At 40.5% G+C, this 20329-nt stretch overlaps 1 protein-coding gene and 1 long non-coding RNA gene across 3 annotated transcripts in view; one reads left to right on the forward strand and one right to left on the reverse strand.

Annotated features, from left to right (window-relative positions):
- Nucleotides 1-20329, reverse strand: part of COL22A1 (collagen type XXII alpha 1 chain) — a 224601-nt gene that overhangs the window by 54116 nt on the left and 150156 nt on the right. For both annotated transcript variants that reach the window (XM_088179716.1, XM_088179721.1), the window contains exons 25-35: nucleotides 14721-14774; nucleotides 14308-14361; nucleotides 13270-13323; nucleotides 12045-12098; nucleotides 10891-10926; nucleotides 8635-8697; nucleotides 7546-7599; nucleotides 6291-6332; nucleotides 4369-4401; nucleotides 867-920; nucleotides 340-393 (exon numbers count right to left, since the gene is read on the reverse strand). In XM_088179716.1, coding sequence (XP_088035842.1) covers nucleotides 340-393; nucleotides 867-920; nucleotides 4369-4401; nucleotides 6291-6332; nucleotides 7546-7599; nucleotides 8635-8697; nucleotides 10891-10926; nucleotides 12045-12098; nucleotides 13270-13323; nucleotides 14308-14361; nucleotides 14721-14774 — 552 coding nt within the window. The remainder of the gene's footprint in view (nucleotides 1-339; nucleotides 394-866; nucleotides 921-4368; nucleotides 4402-6290; nucleotides 6333-7545; nucleotides 7600-8634; nucleotides 8698-10890; nucleotides 10927-12044; nucleotides 12099-13269; nucleotides 13324-14307; nucleotides 14362-14720; nucleotides 14775-20329) is intronic.
- LOC148225589 (uncharacterized) lies at nucleotides 12925-15182 on the forward strand. The gene is made up of 2 exons (XR_015808603.1): nucleotides 12925-13231; nucleotides 14416-15182. It is a non-coding gene; the product is annotated as an uncharacterized LOC148225589 (long non-coding RNA).

Here is a 20329-nt window from a genome sequence, read left to right on the forward strand (position 1 = left end):
TCTGCAATGTTTTGAAAATGTACTGCAGTGACTTATCTGCAAGACCTGTGGTTTGGTAGCAGCAGTACAAGATGCCCTCTTGAAGGACCATGAAGCTGGAGGAAGTCTCTCAGAGAATATTGGCCATGCTACAAAGATACTGAATTTCTGAGCTATTTTCCTCCTGTTGTCCTGCAGTCCCACAGAAGTAAATACCTCTACAGAATTCCCTGAGCTTATGGCAGTGAGAAAAAAGAAATGGGCTGCTGGTGCATAGGAGAAGGATTATTTTCAGTGATATAGGACTTGAGTGCACTCCACTCTAGTCATGTCAAAGATTTTCTTCAAAGTCCCTCTTACCTGTAGTCCTGCAGGTCCTGGCACACCTTGCTCACCTGGGACCCCAGGTAATCCCTGCAAAACAGAGGGAGAGGTAAAAGAGCTCCTGCCACTGAGAGAAGGAAGTGTGATTTTTACAGAGGCTGTCATTGCACAGGACTCTGTCTCTTCTGGGAGCTCCATCCAGAACAAGAGGGTCCAGAATACAAATGCAGTACCCAAATGCACAATTAAGCTGGGCCACATCACTTCAAAATCCCTTAATAAATCCTGCACATAAATTACTGCCAGTCAAGCTTGTCTAGCAAATCCCATAGTTCTCTTTTCAGCTACTAAGGACCAGAAGATAAAGTGCTTAAACTCCAGTAGTCATGTAGCTTCCTCTACAGGCAGTACAAAGACAAGCACCACTGTGGCTATTTCTGATGAGAGAAGCATCCCAACTACTGAAGGAGCATGTCCCACCCTCTCCTTCCAAAACTGGCCCCTCTCATGTCCTCTCCTTGCTAAAGTTCAAAGCCAATTAATAAACACTTGGCTGTACTTACAGGTTCTCCACTCACTCCTCGATCTCCTTTGTCCCCTTTTGGTCCAGGTTCACCCTGATATAAAACAATAAGACAAAGAGAGAAATAAAAGCTATTTCCAGGGCTGGAACTCACACTAGTTCTGTTTAGTAAGTGGGCTCTTTCAATTACCCATTTCTGATACAAGTAGCTTCTTCAAAGGACTTTGAGGTCAATGAATCAAAACTGAATGCCACAGTAAGACATGGAGATCACTGTCTAGACTTCTTGGTCTGTTCTGATACTAACTGAAAAAATATTCAGCTTAAAAGAGCATTTTGCCCTCATGCAGAAGACTAGCTAAGAATATAGCCCATATCAAAAAATTAATCTCTAACATTTTAAAAGGCCACATGATGTGACCAATATCAAAAGCACCAGTGCCACTGCCCAACTTCTCTGTAGGACCACAGCCCTAATGTCATCCCACAGTGATCCCAGATAAAAACAGTTTCCTATTCCATCCATAAAAGAGAAGTGTTCGGTGATCATCTGGAGCATTTCCAGAGGTATGCACTGCACAGCTATTCCTGTTCTCTACTTCTATTAACATCTCCATACATTTATGCAGCTTCCTCTCCCTCCTGCAATGTCAGTACATTTTTTCATGCACCACCATCACTGCCTAATAAGATTAATTTATTCCTGTTCTTCCTCCTTACAGTAAATTGAATATGCATTCAGACAGAAGTTCATCAGCTTTGTTCTGTGGTCTAGAGCAATAATCAATAAATCCATATTTCTGCTTTTTATAAATTGAAAAGGAAAGCACACTATTATGGAACTAGCTGGAATAAACCAGGCATTACACGAATACTCACATTTGTATATTGTTATGAACGTATGTATTCAGGCAACAGCAATCATTACTTATTCATTATTTATCATACCAAGTGTTTCAATTATGCAATCAAGGAAGAGTAAGAACATCAGTGATTTACGCTACACACACAAGCAAGGAATAGTGATCAGCCAAAATGCAGAGCCAGACAAATCAGCTTAAATTTTATTTATGTCTGCTATTTGCCAATCATTTCTGCAACACCTGGGAATTCACAGTCCATTTTCAAATGATTCTCTAACAGACAAAATAAGTGTAGCTGCATAAATATTACTTATGCTTGTATTTATTATGCATTATGAATAAATATTATCATCTGTGATAAATAATGGATAGAATTTTACTCTACAAGTAGCATCCCATTAGATCGACATAACTAGGCAGTGCCTGATGCCATCTAGTGTCCTTCACAAAGACATAAGGATCAGGTAAAGCAGCTCAAGCAAAGGGTCTAAAGCTGCAAACCTGGATGTTTGTGCCTGGAAGTTGTTTTGTGTAATGACATTTCAAATTCTGAAACTCATTTGAGAGAGCACAACGATAAAGCATAGACATAGGTCAGTACGTTTGTAGGCAGGGAAGGTGTTACTGAGTAGGAATAAGGATATATATTACCAGGGAAAACCAAATTGCAATGGGAAAAAGTAACTTCACAGTAAAGGGGGAAAGTTTTTAAGATTTTCCTTTCTTCCACTTTTTCCTTGATACTTGACTTGTACACTAGTGCCAAATCTAACAGCCACACACATGAGCAGAGGAAGGATTTTTTTTAGATTCATACAATGGTTTTGGGTGGAAGGGACCTTGAAATCATCTAATTCCAACTCCTCTGCCATTGGAAAGGATGCCACCCACTAGATCAGGTTGCTCAAAGCCCCATCCAACGCAGCCTTGAACATTTCCAGGCATGGGGCACCCACAGATTCTGTGGACAACCTCTGCCAGTGTCTTAGAACTCTCACAGTAAAGAACTACTTCCAAATATCTAATCTAAATCTGCCCTCTGACAGTTTAAAGCCTCTGATCATCTTTGTAGGCTCCTCTGGATTTGCTCCAAGAGATCCAAGGTGTCCTTGTTTTGGGGGCTCCAGAGCTGGATGCAGCACTCCAGGCGGGGTAGAATCTCACCAGAGCAGAGGGGTAGAATCACCTCCCTCGACCTGCTGGCCATTGCTGCAGCCCAGGACACAACTGGCTTTTGTAAACACAACCCACCAGCAAATCTGCCTGCCACTCCTTGCAAGTTTGCCAAATCCATGACTCTCTGCCAAGGCTGTTAACAGTGCCTGCTGTTGCTGGCCACTGGCAGCTGCTCTGAATCCATTGCCACCCACTTCTTACCTACACCTCAGTGCACAGAAATGACACAGTGGCAGCTGCCAGCTGCCAGCAGCCTGGCCCAGAAGAGGACTTACAGCTTCCATGACCTGCCCTCAGCAGTGTCCTCCTGTAGTCTCAATTATGCCTCAGTAATTCCTGTGCTGCTTAAAGGAAAGAAGTGCAGCAGGGGTTCAGCTGTGCCCAGCCACAGTGGGAAACAGAAGGCAAAGTGAGGAGCCACCTCTTTTTTTACTGTTTTTGCCTCTTTCCAGCCATTATACCCGACCACCACTGTGGTTCTCTTGCCCCATCTCCAAGCATTTTTCATGATCCTAACCGACTAGCCTAAATGTGTGTGAAATATCTCCCTGGTACAACACAACACACACTCAGTGGGAAGCAATGGCAAGGATTGGTTTTGGAGAGCACATGACAACTGTCAGCACCCTGCTGGTCCTGCCACCTCTGTAACATTACCCATGACACTCTCCTAAGGCTCATCACCTCCTTCTGACACTTTAATTTGTACACCTGCACATCCAAGGTAAGTATTCTTACCTTTCCTTCTCCTCCCTCTCCAGTGCTATGTGCAGAGCAGTGCTGTGGCAGGTGTCACCACAGTTGTCTTGCACATGGAGAAATCCCAGAAAATGGAACAGCTCACACACTTCAAGTCTTTTATTTCTTACTGTCTTGCAGCTTATTTACAAGAGCAATGTACTCAAAGCAAAAGAAAAAACTCCTTCTGTGACTCTAGCACTACAAAGATCACGTCATTGTTCTGCATGTTTCTTAGGAGTGCATAGATATATATAAGTGTAACCTTTGAGCAAAGGGGAAAAGCAAGCCAAAGAAATCTTGTCTCTTTTTCCAGTACTACTTCACATCCTTATTTCCTTCCTCAGCCTCTGAAGATCCTGGTATGTATGTTTTCTTTCTAATGGCACTATTACAGCCTACCTCTGCCATCCATGAAACCTCCTGATCTATAACAGACTTATTCACAGATTATGTTATGTCATTTATTTCCCACTAGGTGCTGCAAATGGTAACTAAATCTTCATTTTAAACTCGGTTTAAGAAGCTGGGATAGCATGCAGCTCTGTCCCAGCCACAGCTGGCTTGACTGCTGATCTTACCAGCACAGCTTTGGACTTCTCATCATAGCTGGTTACAGGGATGAGGATGCCCAGAACCAGACTCAATCTGGGTTCTTTACTGAAAGCAGTTAAATAAACAAATAAAAAAACACTAAGGGTTGTGTGTCTATCAGATACAAGAGGGGATAAGCCAGAGACCATAGTTTTTAGAGATGTTACTTACAGGAATCCTGGGGTGTGGGGTGAAGAAGGCTGTCTGGAACAGAAACCAGAGTGTTAAAAACAGGATAGCCTATTTTCCTTAAAATGCAATAGTTTACATATACTTCTGTCATTACAGATGGCACATTGCATACATCCCTAAGTAGGTTGATAAAAGAGCAACTCATTGTAACATCTGGGTGTTTGGAGAGAAGCCCACAAATATCTTACATCTCCCAGAATATCTGAAATATGAACATAAACTCAACAATATCTTGTGTGTGCCACCATGATGAAAAAACAATCAATCTTTAAACTTTATAGCAATTTTACTGCTAGCAATCTCCAGCTCACTTTTCCACTTAGAGCCATCTTCTGTATTATTACATTTCCTGATACCATGATTGAGCTTGCTATGTTCTCCCTCTGCTTTGTACCATGTACATGAAATCTCAATGGGAATACACAGTCATTCTGAAGGACTAGCCACAAAAAGAAATTATAAAGTTTTGTAGAAAAAGACAGTGCCTTTTCTCAAAGCTGATACAATTTTGAAGGAAAAAATAGACCTTGATGACATGAAGATATGTCAAAAGCATTACCTACTTTTAACAGCTGAAACAGTGTCCTGGTTCCAGCCTAGATCAGTGGGAGGGAGCATGGCCAAGACATTGTGTTATTCAATACCACCTTATGCCACTGCCAGGGCGGAAGAAAGGGTTCTTTCTTTCACTTTGGAGAAGAAAAGGATGTCCCTTTCCATTGGAGTGAGCGAGCCAGATGGAGAAGTGGGATAATGCTGGTCCTGACTGGAGGGAGTATTTTGGGTAGCATGGCTGCAGTCAGGTCAAGCTCCATACTCCCTCTTTTGTCCACTTTCATTATTAATATTGTTGATGTTATTGTTTGTTTTCTTATCTTATTGATTTTTCCATAAATTGGTCTTATCTCAACCCAAAATCTTTGCCCTTTGTGCATCCAGTTCTCCTCTCTGGCCACACATGGATGGAAGAGGGGAGAAGGAGAAATGAGTGACCAGAGGGTGACCTGAGTGTCTCGGGGTGTCAGGGATGCTAAACTGGGGAATACCATTCCTAAACCATGACAAATAGAAATTTTTTCTCCCTACAAACACAGGAAGCTTGAGCAGTGGTGCACATCTCCATGTCCAGCCATGTTGTATTTTGTTTGTGAGCTGCTTTCTCTGCCTTTACTAACACAGATTCATCTTTGGTGTTGTGACTGTGTCATTCTTGTCTGATACATGTGGAGCCTTTCTACAAAGCACCATGATGTGCTCTGGCATAAACTGAGGCCCAATTAATGGCAGGGAATAAATTACACTTTCTCCATCGCTGTGTCAAAGTCTTTAGGCTCTTGATTTTCACCAACAGACCTTGATTCAAATTTTTTCCATAATCTGTGAATGAGGCATGTATCCAGCTGTATCCAGCTGTGGTGAGCAGAGCTGATATGAAAATGTGTGCCATGTCTTGGAGTATCTGTGACTGGCATAAATCCTGCATTTGCACTGATGGTGCTTATTCCAAGCTCCTTACTCAGGTTTTCTTAGAGGGAACTCTGAGGTTTGTGTATTTATATACAGTGGGTGCTGATTTAACTGCTAGTGAACTTTATTGTAATTACACTCAGGCTCCCCAAAGTAACTTCGCAGCTTCATTTTGAAAGCAGTAAATTTATGTATTCTTGGTCTGTTTTTGCAAAGAGGCAGAGGAATGTACAACCTCACCAAAAAAATAAAAATAAAAAGACCAAATGCACCTTGTTATTACTTCTCTGAAACAAAAGGAGATAATCTCAGAGTAAATAGGTCCCAAAGTGCAGAGAAGTAAGAAATTTGAAAGTTGTTTCTGAGGAATTTATGTGGAGGAAGTGCAATGATGTCTTGAACATTGTTACAGCATCAAACACAATCTTACTTACTGTTCCAGGTAAGCCTGGAGGTCCAGGGGAACCTGTATCACCCTGCAGAGAGGAAAAAAATGCAACCAATTAAATAAAAAGATTACCAAATAAAACTCAGCATTATCATTTAGAAGATGCAGCATTACTTGATGAGATGTAACCCAACTCCCCAGCTCAAGAGACACTTCTGGACAGAATTTTTGCTGTCCTTGCTTTGTTACAAGCAGGATTCTCATTCTGTTGTCTTCATCCCTCTATGGTTTTATCACTGACCTGACTTCACAGGTTAATGAATTTCTAAAGTTGCCCCATCTAGTTTAGGATATGGAGTTTGCTTTTCAAATTAAAGTTCACCAAAAGTCTTGATTGAAAAATATGCTTTAGCTGAACCTCTTTCATTGATTAAAAAAAAAATAGAATCTGTTTTTCAGAAAACATTTAAGCTGCTAAATCCCGTTCTCCCCTAAGTTGTCCAGTTGTCCCCCACTCAGTTTTGAGTTAAAACTACACTGTTGCTGGAGGATCTCCTGATCACTGGCACTGACCTTCCCGTAGGCCAAGAAGTGCCAACAAAACTCGTTAACCTCCCAGGTACAGGAGGTTCAGGTGCCTCATTGATGTCAGTGCACCACCCATGAAAGAATTCCCATCTCCTGAAAGTCACCAATAAACTGAGGGCTGATGAAAGAACCCACATCCTGAATGCTACTGCCTCTGTAATGAGGGCAGTTTTTCCACTTTACACCCATGAGCATCTTCAAGGTCAGTACTTCTTCTTCATATTCATATTCACAACAGTTGAATGTAAATTTTGGTGGATGTTATCTTTGTTTACTTCTCTCACCTTCACTATAATTAATAGTGTTGTGATGGCAGAAGCCTGGATTGTTCCTTAAGTTATTGTTTTATCCTCCACAGACAAGCACAGAAAATTTTTAGATTTTAGTTACAGGCTCATTTACATCAGCCAATTATAAAACTGAAAAAAGTGAAAATTTTTAACAAAATAAAATAAAATTTAAAAAAAACAAAAACAAAAGAAAAATGTCCTTGAATTAATGAAATTGTCCTTAATTTCATCAGATTTCATTGCTCAATAAATTATTGTCTCCATCCCACACATAGCTATTTCTGCTGCTTCTCTGTAAAGTTAAGATTAAAATCTTCCATATTTTCTAGTCTTCCTCAGACAGCCTCCTCTATTACTTGTTTCTGCCCCTTTCTCTATTATCCTCTCTTATCTAAGGAAGATCATGCTCATTTCATGACTTACTTTTTCTCCTCTTTCACCTTTCATTGCTGGGAGACCGTCTCTTCCTTTTTCTCCCTAAAAGCAGGGAAAGGAAAGCAAGAAATATGCAAATTTTGATTTGAATGCATCAGCCTCACTTAAATATTTTACGCTCTCAGTTACCTTACCTGTCTTCAAGGATGTAGAGGAAGCAATTAAAAATATAACATTTTGAAGATGGCTTCAAAAATTCCCTGTATTTTCAAAGCACCAACCCTAAAATAAGCTGCTTGTAGAAGATCTTATTGCCTGATGCAGTTATAAAAAAACAGAGGGTTTTCTTCCAGTTGGAAAGGAGAGGCAGGAAAACAGCAGTTAAGGCCCAGACTGAATATTCATTTTACTATTTTTGGTTTGGGTTGGAAGGAACCATAAAGATCGTTTCATTTCAACCCCTTGCCATGAATATATTCTGTATCCTGTGCTCTACAAGGCATATAATGGAGTAAACTGCATGGAAAAACCTCAGTTGATTTTAGATCCTTCTTGATCACATTCAAGCATGTCATCAGTTACAAAGATTTCAAACCTCACTTATGTGCCTAAATTTACTGCCAGGCCCCTGACCCAAATATTTGCTGGTATAAAGACATCTCCAGAGTTCTGCAGCTACCCAGAGGAAGCAGTAGACACCAGAACTTGGATAGAAGTTAAGCCATCAGAAAATAATTCAGTGATCTGAAGCCTTTTCCAGGGCTCAGTGAGCGAGGCAGAGAAGTAATTTTTTTGCTGTTATCAAGAATTCTAAGTGTCCTTAAATCAGGCAAGTAATACTGAAAGGAAGTTCTAAAGTGCAATCTAATCTCTAGAATCCTAATCTTTCCTGCTGCCTCATAAGCAGCATGGCACAATTCTTCACATTTAGGATAGACACTGCTCATTAGCACCTCTCTGTTAATTAGAACAGTCACTAGGCAGTGACTTCTGGGTTCTTGGTAACCTCGCAGCTTGCCAGTCAGCTGCTCACCACAGCCATCACACCAAAGGACATCATAATCTAGGGACTCAAGATACGTCCTCCTGATGTTAAATGGCAAAAAGACGATCAATTTGTCACTCAAAGTCACTCACCCGGTCTCCTTTTTCTCCTCTCAGTCCAGGTAAGCCCCTAGGACCAGGAAAACCCGCTTCACCCTGAAAATAAAACAAAGTGTGTGAAATCTGAATGCTGTAAGACAGACTCTGCCTGAGTTTTCTCATGAGATTGATTGTAGATGTAGTTTGCTGAGAGAGAATGAGATTAGTTTGATTATTAAGTAATTTATTAGTTTTTATAAACCATTACTTAAAGCAGTAATTAAGACTTCTCTGGTTTTTGCCTGTTAACTGATGGCACAGAATTTAGGACATATTTCCTTCATACCACTCTGTAGCAGGACCAAGCAAGCACATGAAAGCAGAAAAACAAATAAAATCTTATTTTTCATCTTTAATGATCTGGTGTAGTCTGGAAATGCAAAAACTGCAGTGTATTAATCTGAACAGTACAGATGTCATCTGATGAATAAATCTAGAATTATCTGAGTGCACATTTGGATTTATTTCTGTTTGAACATTACCTTCGAGTTTCTGCTTTATAATACTTGTTATTGGAGTAAATATGATCTCTGTGTCATGTGGTTTCTCCTAAATATACCAAGTATTCTCAAATTTAGCTCCCAGTTGACCCAGTTTGTAATCTGAAAATAACTACATGGTTTCCTATTTATAAATTTTTTCTATCTGAATTTATAGTGCAATATCATGAAGGAGATCAGTCATGAACAGAACCCAAATTCACTAAGTCTTGTACAAATACTGGACTAAGAAAAGGTAATCTCTGCTCTAAAGAGATTATCTTAGGTATAGAGAGAACAAAAGATTATCATGGTAGAAGTGCAATGGGTCTGTAGACAAAATCAGGAGAGAAACAAGATGCTGTGGGGTAACTGAAGATGACAAAACATCCAGGTGATGTAAGAATTTTAAAGTAAGTGGCATTTGGTGACAGATGGAGTGGTGCTTTCTCAGACCCACTGTGGGATCCTGGCTATCATGGAATCATAGAAAGGGACCCTTAAGATCTTCTAGTTCCATCCCCCTGCCATGGACAGGGACACCTTCCCCTCAACCAGGTCGCTCCAATCTGGCCTTGGACACTTCCAGGAATGGAAATGACAATGAGATCCCAGCAATTCCAGAGATTTATAGATCAATCAGTGCATCTAGCATTGAAGGAGACAGAGAAGAATTTAGAGGGAAAATAAAAACATGGTGTAAATTTGGTCCTTGAAAAGATCATGAAGCAAAACATCAGTGAGTTTGTATGAGTTCAAGGACAAAAAGGTAATTTAAAGCAGCCTATGTGGATTTGTTAAAAACTAATATCAAACCCATCTATGTCCCTCCTTAGACAGGAAAACTAAGCGGATAAGAAGAAAGCATTTTTCTGATGTATATTGATTTCAGTAAAATATCTGGCATAGGCCAACATAATGTCCTCATCTGTAATCACAGAAATGTACTGTAGAATGGTTTCTGCACCATCTGTACAACTGAATGAAGAAACAGCATTCATATACCTGCTATTAGCAACTTAATGTCAAAATTCAGAGAATATATGAAGTCCTTTCAGGGACAGCACTATCAACTTACAACAGGAAAGAGAACATTTATGAAACATGGAGAACACCACACTGTGGAGAGGGGGGCAAGTGTCTTGGAAGGTGGTATTAAAATTCAAAAAAGCCCTGTGTGGGGAGATGATTCAGACCAAGGGACAGTGCTCTGGTTGGGGCTGGGCCTTTGTTGCACTTGGACCAAGCCTGCCTGGAAACTTCAAGCTTGGTATTTTGTTTGCCCAGCTACAGTGAAATGACATCAAGGAAGGGTTCAGAAATCACTCCTCCCTTGGAAAACACTCCTGAGGTATCATTTGCTTATGGTGTGGTGATTTCCCCTTACTTGGGACACCAGGTAAGGAAACTTTCCTGGGAACTGAGTGCTACCTATCAGGCAGATTATAAGGACTTTTGGAATAACAGCAGTACGGTCTAGACTCACAGGGTGGGGTAACTGTTATTATCTTAATGAGTGCCTTTTCCCAATAAACCTCAATTTGTGCATCAGACTTTTAGCCTTATTTCATCAATCATGGAATAATTAAGGTTGCAAAAGACCTCTAAGATCAACCATAAGTCTCATCCATACAACTGTTGCACCTTCAATCACAGATGCAAATGACAAGCAAAGGTCTTGCCATTGGCAAATGGCTTTGTTGTCTCATGTGGTCACTTGCTGTTGTTTTCACAGGTAGGGTTTGCTGTTAAGACTGTTTTTCCTGCTCACCTGCTCACCAGGTTGGCCACGGCTTCCTGGTTCACCCTGGAAAAACAAAAGCAACTCTATAACACTGTAAGGACTTGACCCTTTGATAAGAACACTTTCTTATTAGCAAAATGTGGTCCCTACTGGTTCTTGTTGTTCTGCCTATGTTGCAGTGCATGTTTATTTTATTTTATTTTATTTTATTTTATTTTATTTTATTTTATTTTATTTTATTTTATTTTATTTATCATTATAATGGTTTGGTCCTATGTACCCCTATGTTTTCCCCAGTTGGTTTGTCCCTAAGTTGTTTCCACCCCTAAAACTACCTTGTTTGGCATTCCCAGCCCCTTGTTCCAGAACCTTCCCTGTCCATCATTGTAACTCTGCTCCTTGTTCCAAAACCTTCCCTGTCCGTCATTGTAACCCTGCCCCTTGTTCCAGCACTTTTCAGTCTTACCCTTGGCCAATCCCTGGTTGTTCCACCTCTTTGGAAATTCCCTATTACTCGATGCCCCATTAGTCCATGTGACCCTTTCTCCTCCCCCCTGCTCCCCTCATTGATTGTGACCCTGTAAGACCCTGCCCTCCACTCCTCCCCTACGGACCCTTTCTTGGTCAATTATTTGGACCCACCCCCTGATCTGCCCCCATATTTAATCCCGGGCACAGCAGTGCTCAGGAGTTTTTGTCTCTGAAGCCTTCAGCTGTAATGAGTTCTTTGGAACCTCAGAAGCTGAGAGCTTCCCTTGCCTCCTTTACCCAACTGTAGACATAGACCACATTGAAGACCCACTGGCTCTTGAGGTTTTGCCTCCAGGAAATCTTACCCTGGGGCAGTTCCCCACACCTGGCACAGCACAGATGTGCACCTAAAGAACTCAGGCTCTGGCAGGCTGTGAGATCCCTCTGAAATTGCCTTTTTGATGGCTTGGGAACACAGACTCTAGGGAGCCAACACAGGTCTGGATTAGATCTCTCTACACGTTTTGGCTTGAGAAAGGAGCATCAAACAAAGGTTGATATTTTGGAACACCATGAAAGTCATTGTACTCATCCCCTTATGTCTCCAATTTCAGAGGAAACTTACTCTCCTGAATGCAGTATAAGACCTTCCAAAATCACACCTTGGTTGACTCGGTGGATACAGCAGACTATGAAATACAGTCCCTTACCTTAGGGCCAACTTTTCCAGGAAAGCCTTCCTCACCCTTTTCCCCCCGTTCTCCCTGCAGGGAACACAAGAGGTCAATACACAAACTCCTCTGGTGTTTGTGCAGCACATTTGCAGTCAATGGTGAGGAATATTTAACTCAGCTCCTCAAGGTCAGCCTGAGGGTGCAAATGGAGTCAAATGAGAATATACTTATTGTAATGTTTTTCCATTATACTGCCATTTGTGATCACACCTGCAGCATCCTATTGGAGAATTTCTGCAATAACACAATCACTGTTACATTAAAGAAGTCCATAGTGAATCACTTGAGAAAAAAAAAAAAAACAACAAAAAAAAAACCAAACAAACAACACCTCCATTGAGTTTCTTTAAATTGTATGGGGCTAGAAAGTCAGTAAGTGTTAAAAAAAAATTAACAAATTAGGAACTGGGGCCTTGGTTACAGGTCCACTATGTAAATACTTTTCAAAGTGATCTTCCAATGTAGACGTTCATCAGCATGGACAGCAGAGACTGCAGTGGTTGAAATAGCTACATAGCTGGGAAGTACAATACAAATGTGTGGATAAAATTGAAATTTTATTTAAAATCAGAAATATGGTATGGGCTGCAAATTCCTCATTTTTGTTCCTCAATAAATGGGAGCTGGGGACTCTGCTAGACCTGGGATCAAGTATCAAAAGCGAGAAAATTTCTCCCAATGCAACCCAAGGCAGTAAATAGTTATGAGCTGTTTTCTTTAATATAAATCATTCCCAAAACCTAGTTTAGCCTTCATAGTCAAAACGTGGTACATTTCTTTGATCCTTATTTGCAGGGGGATAAGAAGTCAAGTGTCTCCTATTTCTATATTTATTATCTCACTTTTTCCAATGCAGAGACAATGGAGGAGACAACTCACCTTCCCAATCCATAATTTGGAGAAGCTTTCAAATAGGGCATAAGAAGTAGGAAATAATAAAGAACCAACTTTCTGCCACACAGACCTAGAGAAGGCTCAGGGGGATGGCTTCAGGCAGGAAAGAAAGGAACATTTTTGGAGCCTGCTACACTTCTTTGTTGTTCTTCTTTGTGCCTTTCTTACATGCCTTGACTTGCCAGAGTCACGGGATTTCCTGACTGTTAGCAATGCCTATCTGCATTTTTCCTGCTTCCCGTGCTTGCTCATCCCTATGATCTGCTCAGGTAAGCAGCTTAATCCCAGTGTCTGTGGTGTCACTTGCCTTTTGACCTGGAAGCCCTGGAAGCCCTGGAAGCCCATCTTTGCCAGGCAGCCCCTAAACAAGAGGAAAATATAAGTGCCAGTTCTTTAAATTGCTACCAGCAAACTCAGTACAAGTATGCTCAGTTCATCCCTCCTGCCACCCATCTAAGTTTAAGAAAAGGAAAACCCCCTTATGTATTTTGGTTTGATTTTTTTTTTCCAACTGTGTCTCAAAAGACACAAAAATTGTCACATGGTACATATTTGATCTTCCTTTTCTTCCTGTATGCCAATTTTAGTGAATGACCACTGGATGTCAGCATTGTTACAGAGAAACTCCAATACAGCGCTTTTTTGTGCTGAGGATCTTTAATTTTTTATGTATCTTACTTACATTTTAACTTAGTATATGTATAAATCCTTATTATCTATAGCTATAAATATTTTTTAACATCTATTTCTCCTTTTAAATTTTAGTAATTTTTTATATAGCAGACAGACACCCAAAATTAAATTATATAGCACATAATGACAGAGTGGTTCAGCAAGATAAGAATTAAAATTACTTCCTATAATGCATTTAAAATAATAAGATAACGTTTTCTTCCCTTTTCCGAGTGTCATCCACACACATTGCAGGCTGTAGGTGGCAATTCTGTACTAAGAATTTAATAATTCAGCTTTTATGACTTAAGACCAACAGAAATTGCTACACTCTGCTAAATCTGAGATTTTAATCATGAATTATTTGGCCTGATTCGGGAAATTCCAGGTTTGGAAAAACAATATTGTGTCAAATGCAAAAGGAATTTTGAAAGGTATCAAATACAGAAAATACCACGATCCAATTGCATCAGAATAGCGGGGCTGCACCTGGTAAAATTCTTATTCACAAAAAGTATCCGAAGTTAATTTCTGGATTAAAAGTGACGGTATTGGAGCCTCTTTCAAAACTTTGTGTGCAGACAAGATGTGGGAAACAAAGCAGACTTGTGAGTTAAACTGTCTGAAGTAATGAAGAGCTTTGGGGTGAGGGAAACAGTTCCTCAAAACTTACAGCTGGTCCAGGTGGTCCAGTTTTACCAGAAACTCCAATCTCTCCTGGCAGTCCCTGAGAAATGAAATCAGAAGGAAAAAATAAATCAGTATTTTCTGTTCTTTGCAGGAATCTCACTGGATTGCTTCTTTCAATTGAAGTGCAGTTTTCCCTTCCACTGCAGTCAGGTCACTGCCATGGGCAGCCCTGGAGACACTGAATGATCCCCAGGAAGCTCCAGTGTGGTTCCAAGGCTCAGCAGGGAGAAGCTGTGCTCGAGGACCAGCTGTGGCTTTGCAGTACAGAAAATACAAGAGAAAACACACATTGCCAGAGGCCTTAACTCTGTTTCCTCTGAAAGCCATGACCTAAAATTTTCTCCAGCTGTTTTTTCTTTTCTTTCATATAAAACAAAATCCCTCAAGCTTTCTTACCGGTGGTCCAGGTGGTCCCAGGGGTCCAGCAATGCCTGGGGGTCCTGGAGGTCCCTGCAAGAGAGGAAACAAAACCAGTTTATCAAATTCTCTGGTATTAGCTGAAAGCCTCAGGTCCTCCCCTGTGTAATAGGGGCCCTGTAGGAAACAAACAAAAGCACTGAGCTTTATTTGCTCAACTTCTGTCCAAAAAGTGCAAGATGCCAAAGCAAGAGGCCATGAACACAGGTAGAACATTATCTTCTTCTTAAAGTCACTGCTGCCATTGCCACAAGGGGAACTCCATCCTTCACTCCATTACAAGAGGAGGAGGAGGAGTTGAAGGTCATCAGCAGCAACCTACAACACAAAGCGTGACCAGTGGGATTCCTTGGAGCATCCAGTCAAAGTTAACCTTGATTCATGTTGTTTAAAAGTGAATAATTTACTTCTGCAAAATAAAAGTTCATGAAAGTAATCAATTAATGGAACAGGCTTGTGGTTTGAGCTTGGTTTTTTTGAGATGGTGGGGTAAAAAACGAATCCAGTGTGGAGAAATGCTGCAATGGCTCAAGTGTTTTAAAATAAAATGTGCCACCATTTTGTTGCTCGACATCAAACTGGTAGGTAGTAAAAAATCCTCACAAGCTCATAGTTTGATTAACACATTCATTTGGAAATATCGTAACATTCTTACAGGTGCTTCTCTTAGGAGAAACATTCCTTCAATAGTCACCTGATCTAAAGAGATACCTGTTTTTATGCATCAAGAAAAGTGTTAAATTTGGTTTCCTATGAGAAACCTTTGTTTCCAGCCTTGACAAATCTTAGTATGTTGCTTGAGATACAAAGGTGTCTGTTACTGCCAGCTTCCCCTGTAGACAAGACACGATTTCTCCTATGCTGAGAAGGAAACGTGTTCATGTATTTTTTGGATCAGGACCTGAGCAAACAGTGTGAGAAATGGATATACGACTGAGCTGAAATTTTACCCTGACTGCCTCTTTCTGTCTTTCTAACATGACAATCTCATTAATTTTCAATTTTCAGCATAAGGGGAGTTCTGGTGTGATTGTACTTGAAAAAACAAGCCACCCCACCCAAAACCTCCGTAAAGATTTGAAACTGAGCAACTGATAGAAGACATAAAATGGACAGACAGCATTTTCCCTGTCATTGTTCAATATAAAGGTATTATAAGTCATAGATCAACACTAGCATGTGTTTTCAATGAAAAATGTAGATGATGAGAAGAAAATGATGTAAAAAAGGGAGAAGAAGAGGACCCATTTGAGGCATGGTTTGGCAGAGATGACAGGTAAGTGATCTTATAAAATATATTTGTAAACTTCAGCCAGGAGCTAAGACAATCTCTCCCCAATAGATGGGGCAAAGAGACCAGAAAAGAATCCTGTAGGTGCACTTGCCTCATTGCAACTCGGAACAGACATGGAGTTATCCTGTCAACAACACTCTCATTTGTAAAGTGCCTCAAATGTGAACACATCTCCAATAAATATGTGCCTTCAGACACACTGATGTTGATGATTTAATTCCTGGGGAGTCCTGCAGTTGGATCCTGCAGTTAAAGATACTACACCCATCAGGAGACACTTGGTCCAAGACCATCCTTCACTTAAAAAGGCTTCACCATTCAAAGAAAAGACTCAACAGTCCAAATAAGCCCAACACATAGACAAAACTGTGTGCAGACACAGCTGGATGGAGCAAAGAGACACCAAGGACATGGAAATTCTTGGCCCTACTCCACCTCCACAAGGCATTGCTGAGAGGCCCTACAGACGGTATGGGGCTCCAAGAAGGGGTTTCCATGAAGAACAAGGTGAGTATTGGGAAAGAAGGTAAAACTTTAGAAAGACAACAAACTGATTCGGATTGGACCAATGTAAATTTACCTTTGCAGGCTTTCCTTGACAATTCCATCAGTTCCTTCCTAATAATTTAATTCATTCTCTCTGTCAGTAAATGAACTGTCTCCCACCAGGAAACACATACCCTCCCTAGCCCCACAACAGGGAACTTCTATCTTGAGGTGAAAAACTCCAGTCAGGACCCAGCCTCAGTCCAGGTAGTCTCAGGTAGGATGTGTTACTACAAAAAGTGAATTGGCAGGGGCCAATTTGATATGAAAGCAGTCTTACTCCAGCATCTGTCAGCAACCAGTGTAATCCCTAAAATGTGAAGTGCTACATTCTCCTCATCCCAAATCTTTCTCCCAGTAAGTCTTGGTATTTTCACTATCCAAAACAATTTCTAATCACTCTCTTAAACTCTCGATATGCTAGACTACAATAACCTTATGCAACTATAAGTCCTGAAATCAAATCCCACTGATCCTTTTCCTAAATTGCCACTAATAATTCAATTTCATTGTCCTGCAGAAGATAATTACCCAGGATATCATGCCCAAACTGGTTTAGAGTAGCCTCATCATGTGTTCATGTGTTGTACCAACAAATGCTACACCCACTAATGGGGAGCTCTTCTGATAAAAAATCTTCTCTGAGGTGGACACAGAAAGAACAGTTTTATGGAATGGCCAGCAGTATCTCTTGGAGGATGCACAGGGTGCTGGCAGCCTGCTCCAGCTGACTGCACACAGCAGTGCATTGACTATCCTACTGGGTTTCCTGCTTTCTCCAGCTTGTGCTACAGCAAGTGATGGGACAAAGTGAAATAAAATGGCAGAAATACATCATAAATATTCTTTATAGAGCACTTCCTTTTTACTACTCTGCAGAGAATTTCTGTTTCACTTGTATATCAACATCTCATATTGTAGCCCTTCTCCTGACTTCTGAGTATAATTCAGAGCAAGTAATATTATTTTTAAATATTAGAATTCACCAAACTGACAATCTGTTTATGGTTTTAAAAAACCAATACCATAAAACTACAGCAGTAGGACTGTGTGTAATATTTACCCCAAAAAATCTCTCACCATCTGTTTTCTTTGCTTCCATTTTTAAATGAATCCAGATTAAAGCACCTGATTTATACAAACACCTTTTTCAAAGATTATTTGATGAATTATACAGATGAGAGTCCCTATCCCAAATCCAGACCACAGCGTTGTCCTGTTAAAACCCTGAACCAGAAGAAAATAATCACAGAGTGCATTTTTTTTCTGGCTGACAGACCTTCTGATGTGTGCTTTGTACGTGTTGAAGCAAAAACTGATACATGCAAATTTGATTTTAAAACAGATCTACGCAAACTGACTTCGGAAAACAAATGCAAAACATGGAATTTTTTATTAAAATGTTTAGACCAGAATATTTTCAAACTGTTGTTCTGAAACAAAAATATTTCAAATGTTCATTAAAATCTAAAGTCTAAATATTGTGTATAGGCGTGTGTTCTTTGGGATGGGATATCTTTAAAAACGTTGTGGAGGATGGATTTTTTTCAGGCTGGTGTTTCATCCAGACCCCTTCCTTAGACAATGTAATGCAGTGACAGTGCTCAGGAAAGAAATCTGACACTGCTCATACTGGAGACACAGCTGTGTCTGTCCTCCAGAATCCACTCTTCAGTGCTCTCCTCTTCCAGTGTGTACCTTGCTGGAAGATGGGCTGGGAAAAGCAGAGATTTTAAGATTTAGGTTGTGCACTCCCTAAGGAGGCTCTGAGAAGGAGCAGAAGCCTTTGTCTGCAACTCCATCAGTAAGCTGCTTGGCCTAAATCTCTTTTCCATGAAAGAAGGGATGACTAAGTCTTAAAGGGAGGTGAACAAATGTCATTCCACAAAGAAAACTGAAGTCTGATGGCTTTCCCAGACACCTGAAGGCAAAGCCTACACAGACATATTTTCTATGTATTATTCCATGCTGTTTTCTGGATTCTGGATGACAAAGGTTTACATAAGCCCTTAACCCATATTAAAACAGATTCTGGTCTGGGCTGTTAATGCAGCATGTCGGGTTTACAAACAAGAAGAAGGGACATGCCAGGAGCATTCTGTCTGCTGCCAAAATGGGAGCAAAATGAGTAACTGAGGGACCGACAGCCTTTTCTCTTCCACTCTCTCTTCCTTTCTCCACTTCATAGACAGAGACATTCTCCACAATTTCACCTCTTAGAAGGACCTTACAGACCCTTCCTATTGGCTTTTTGCTGTCTTTATTTACTTTCCCATCAGAAATGAATCTGTTGCAGCCAGTTTTGTGGAGTAGTCCATGTGTCTCACTATGTCCCATGCTAATCCAGTGCTCCACTTCTCCTCCACAGCATTTGAGTGGATTCCAGGATCAGCTCCTACCTTTCATTTCTCACCTCAGCCACTTCTGCTGCGAATTGGAATTACAGAATTACACAATCAGAGAATCATTATGGTTGGAAACGATCTCTAAGATCCTCGAGTCCAACCATCAACCCAGGGCTGTCACAGCCACTGCCAAACCACATCTCCAAGTGCCACTTCTTTTAACTAGCTCCAGAGACAGTGATTCTGCCACTTCCCTGGGCAGCCTGATCCAGTGCTTGACAACCCTTTCAGTGAATTCATTTTTCCTTATATCCAATCTCAAATGGAAATTATTACTGAGATACTTTCTGTAAAGCTGCATTAGAGCACTGTATTTCTCTTTCTGCTTAAATCCTGCCTCACAAATCAATACAAATGTAAGAGAACATATAAAAAAAGTTGTTGCTGATGACACTAAAAATCAAAGCCTGAAGAGCCAACAGATCTGAGCATTTGTCTACAATGCATGTCCAATAGTCAGCATCAGTGACAGTACCATAATTCAAACACAGATCCAGTCTCCATTCATTTCCTCAGGTGGCATTGGAACAGGAGTACCAACATTAAATTTAAAAGAAAAGTTCTATCAACAAAAAATTCTCAGAACTGTCTTTTCAGTTCTTTAAAAGTACAGAAAAAGTTGACTTTGTACATAGCAGTCTCTCTAGGAGAGTTTCCTGCTTCCAGTGAAAGGCAGTGTTTGTTTAATCACTTAGTGTAAGCTATGGACATGATCTCTTTTGTCTACAGAGGAAGATTTATTTCCCCATGTGTTTGCTTGGAGTTGGTTTACTGAGTCAGTGCAGCAAATGAGAAAAAACAAGTAAAAAATCCTCCTTTAATGTCTTTTGTTTCAGCACTATTAGTAATTCTCACAGGTGAAGACTTTTTAAATTTATTTTTTAAAGGTATAGATCTTATTAAGGATTGCTCTGAGCAATATCTTCCAATTCCAAGCAGCACTGGCAAAGTTTGAATTCAATCTGAGCTTTGCAGCTGAGGCACACACATCCTTTTCTTACATTTTGTAGTATTAACTTGTATTATAAAAAGGACATTAAAGACACTGTGCATTTCAGAGGAGATCATTTATTTCCTGAATTACTTAAGAAGAGCTAGGCTTGAGCTCACACCCCACAGGCAAGTCTATACTAATTAAATCACTGCCAGCCAGGACCATAACAGGTACAGCTTGTACTGGTCTTCCTCTCAGGTCTTACACCACCAGCTTATCTAGCACAAGGCAAGCCTCAGTGAAAACCCAGAGGTATTGCAAGGCAGAGGTATGGCCTTTTTCTTTAAATCTCAAAGACTTTTGATGGGTTTTGCTGTCTCACAGGTGGCCAGCAAGTACCCACTCAGCT

Source organism: Sturnus vulgaris, chromosome 1, assembly GCF_052056855.1.
Source record: "Sturnus vulgaris isolate bStuVul1 chromosome 1, bStuVul1.hap1, whole genome shotgun sequence".
NCBI lineage: Eukaryota > Metazoa > Chordata > Aves > Passeriformes > Sturnidae > Sturnus > Sturnus vulgaris.